Below are 2,627 nucleotides of genomic sequence, written 5' to 3' on the forward strand. Positions count from 1 at the left end.
AATAGATTTGATTAACCTTTGTCTATAGACTGATTAACTTTTGTCTATAGACTGATTAACTTTTGTCTATAGATTGATTAACCTTTGTCTATAGATTGATTAACCTTTGTCTATAGACTGATTAACTTTTGTCTATAGATTGATTAACCTTTGTCTACTTTTGCTCATCCATCTTAACTTTTAATTCATCCAGTGAAAGTGAAGTAAAAAAAAAAAAGAAAATGAAAAAATCTTACCCATATTTGTTGCACCACAACATACATTTCTTCCAAAAAGTTCATCATAGGTACAGGTAAAATTATTGGGACAACTATTTGTCATATCAGTTCGGCATGATAAAGGTATAAGTGTACTTGGGTTTATATATGTAATATCGCCTGATGGACATGCTGATGATAAGCAAAAGTTGTTGCATTGATCAAGTGATGCGAAATTATTCAAATTACCACCACAACCATTATAGGTAAATTCGATACAATTTAATCTGGCTACATTGAAGTAGAAACGTGTGACAGCTGTCATACCACATGAATTGCCTTGATGCAATGGTAACGAACAAATATATGCTGTAAAGTATTTTTCATTGTATTTGCACCTATCATTTATTGGAAACTTTTAATAGTTTAATTACTTTCTTAAATTTAATTATTTCTTTTTAATATTTGATTACTTTCTCATACTATCTTCTCTTTCATGTGATATATATACCTTCACGTAATATATTCCATTGTTTCTTTCACGTAACATATGTCATTTTATCTTCCACGTAATATACGCCATCATCTTTTTCACGTAATATATATATCATCATCTCTTTCATTACTTATTTCAAACTTGATAAAAGTTAAATCAATGAAAAAATTGATTGAATCAAGATTGCTTCTTCAATCATCTTTTATTTCTTATTTGATTTTTCTTTTTTTTTTTCATTTTAATATTTTAAAGATTTTATTTTTGTATACGAGAATGAATATAGGACAATGTTTGTAAATAAATCAATTCAAAGAACTTAAACTGGAAATTAAAAAAAATAAAATAAAACCTCGTTTTGGACAACATCCATTCATGACACTGTTATTGGAAGTAAGCGATGTACATTCATGAGTACTTGGACATGATGAACAATCTATCCATTTACCAAATTCATTTCTTTTTGGGGTACCACTATTCGGACAACTGTTATTATCACCACAATAATTTTCACACTGTTCATTTGTTAGGAAATTATTCGAATTTCCACTACAACCTGAAATTTTTTCATTTCTTTTTAAGTTAAACTTAATATTTTGTATTATTTGGAAATTGAATAAATTCCATTAATTGCATTTTTAATTAATACCAATTCAGGTAAACAAGTAAAAAAAAAGATAAATTGATAATAAACTTACCATTATACAGGAAACTTTCACATTCTTGTCTTTGTGAATTGTAGAAAAAACGATAAGATGAGCCAATATCACAAGTGACACCTTTATTAAATGGCAACAAACATGTATAATCCTTTGTTGGACAACAACCCCATAAGTATCCATCAAAATGACATTCATAATTTGGTGGACATGTATCTATGGTATTAGAATTAGAACAAATAAAATAATTCCCGTGATTATCCTTGTATGCATCGCCTTGTGGACATTGTGGTTTTGCTGAAATTCATGAAATAATTAATTTCTCTTAAATATGAAATTTTTTAATTTTGATTAATTATGATATATTAATTGTAGTGATTTTGAAATTTTTACTTATAAAACTAAATCATTCATAATTATGCATTCCTCTCTTAATTATGAAATTACCAATAGAAGTTTTGTCATTTGATCATGTCGCAGTAGAAGTGCTTCTCGATATCATTCTATTGTCTATTAATTTCTAATTACTTAATTTTACTTTATAGTTTTACTACCACTGATCCTAGAAGAAAAAAAAAGAAAAACAAGATCAAAATTGTTCCCTGACATTGCTGTTTCTTAATTATTTTATAACTGTTAATATTTTTTATCGAGAAAATACTCGTTAATTAATTAACAAAAATTAATTTTTTTCATTAAAGAATTGGATAATTTAAGAGTATTTGAACAACGAAAGATTTCAACTTCCACTACTTCACGTTATTTTAACCTTCTGTAGTTAACAAACTGCTTAATTTAGACTAAATGAGACAAGTGAAGTTGCCGCTAGAAGTTTTATTATGAGATCATATCACAATTGGTAGGCTTCTCATTAACTGCTAATTACTTGATTTTACCTTGTACTACTGTTATCACTGTTCCAATGCTAATTCATAAGACATTTCATTGCAATCACTGATTTCCTTTTTTAATTATAATTTTCTCTATTCAAATTTTTACGAAAATATCAAGTATTATAGGTGTGGAAATTAAATCAATTTGGAAAAAGAATATTACGGATGACACTTTCGCATGTATTTTGACATTCGAATAACGTCTCAAAGTTATTGTCATTCCCTTGACATCCTGTATAATTGAATATTTGGCATGCATGGATCACCGCATTATACCAATATCGTCGGATACTTTCTTTACAATTCCCGACCCGTAATGGTTGCGAACAAATCGCATCTACAAAATGGTGATAATTGGACGAATTTTTATAATAGTGATAATTAA

General features: G+C 27.6%; 1 protein-coding gene across 1 annotated transcript in view; it reads right to left on the reverse strand.

Annotated features, from left to right (window-relative positions):
* LOAG_18918 (hypothetical protein) overlaps positions 1-2,579 on the reverse strand; it is a gene marked incomplete at its 5' end in the record, with an annotated part of 8,377 nt that extends 5,798 nt beyond the window's left edge. Inside the window, 4 exons of the mRNA XM_020451580.1 lie at positions 237-566; positions 1,043-1,246; positions 1,389-1,646; positions 2,519-2,579. Of these exons, the coding sequence (XP_020304624.1) occupies positions 237-566; positions 1,043-1,246; positions 1,389-1,646; positions 2,519-2,579 (853 nt within the window). The remainder of the gene's footprint in view (positions 1-236; positions 567-1,042; positions 1,247-1,388; positions 1,647-2,518) is intronic.
* Positions 2,580-2,627: the final 48 nt, after the last annotated feature.

This window comes from Loa loa (genome assembly GCF_000183805.2).
Source record: "Loa loa unplaced genomic scaffold supercont3.680, whole genome shotgun sequence".
NCBI classification, from domain to species: Eukaryota; Metazoa; Nematoda; class Chromadorea; order Rhabditida; family Onchocercidae; genus Loa; species Loa loa.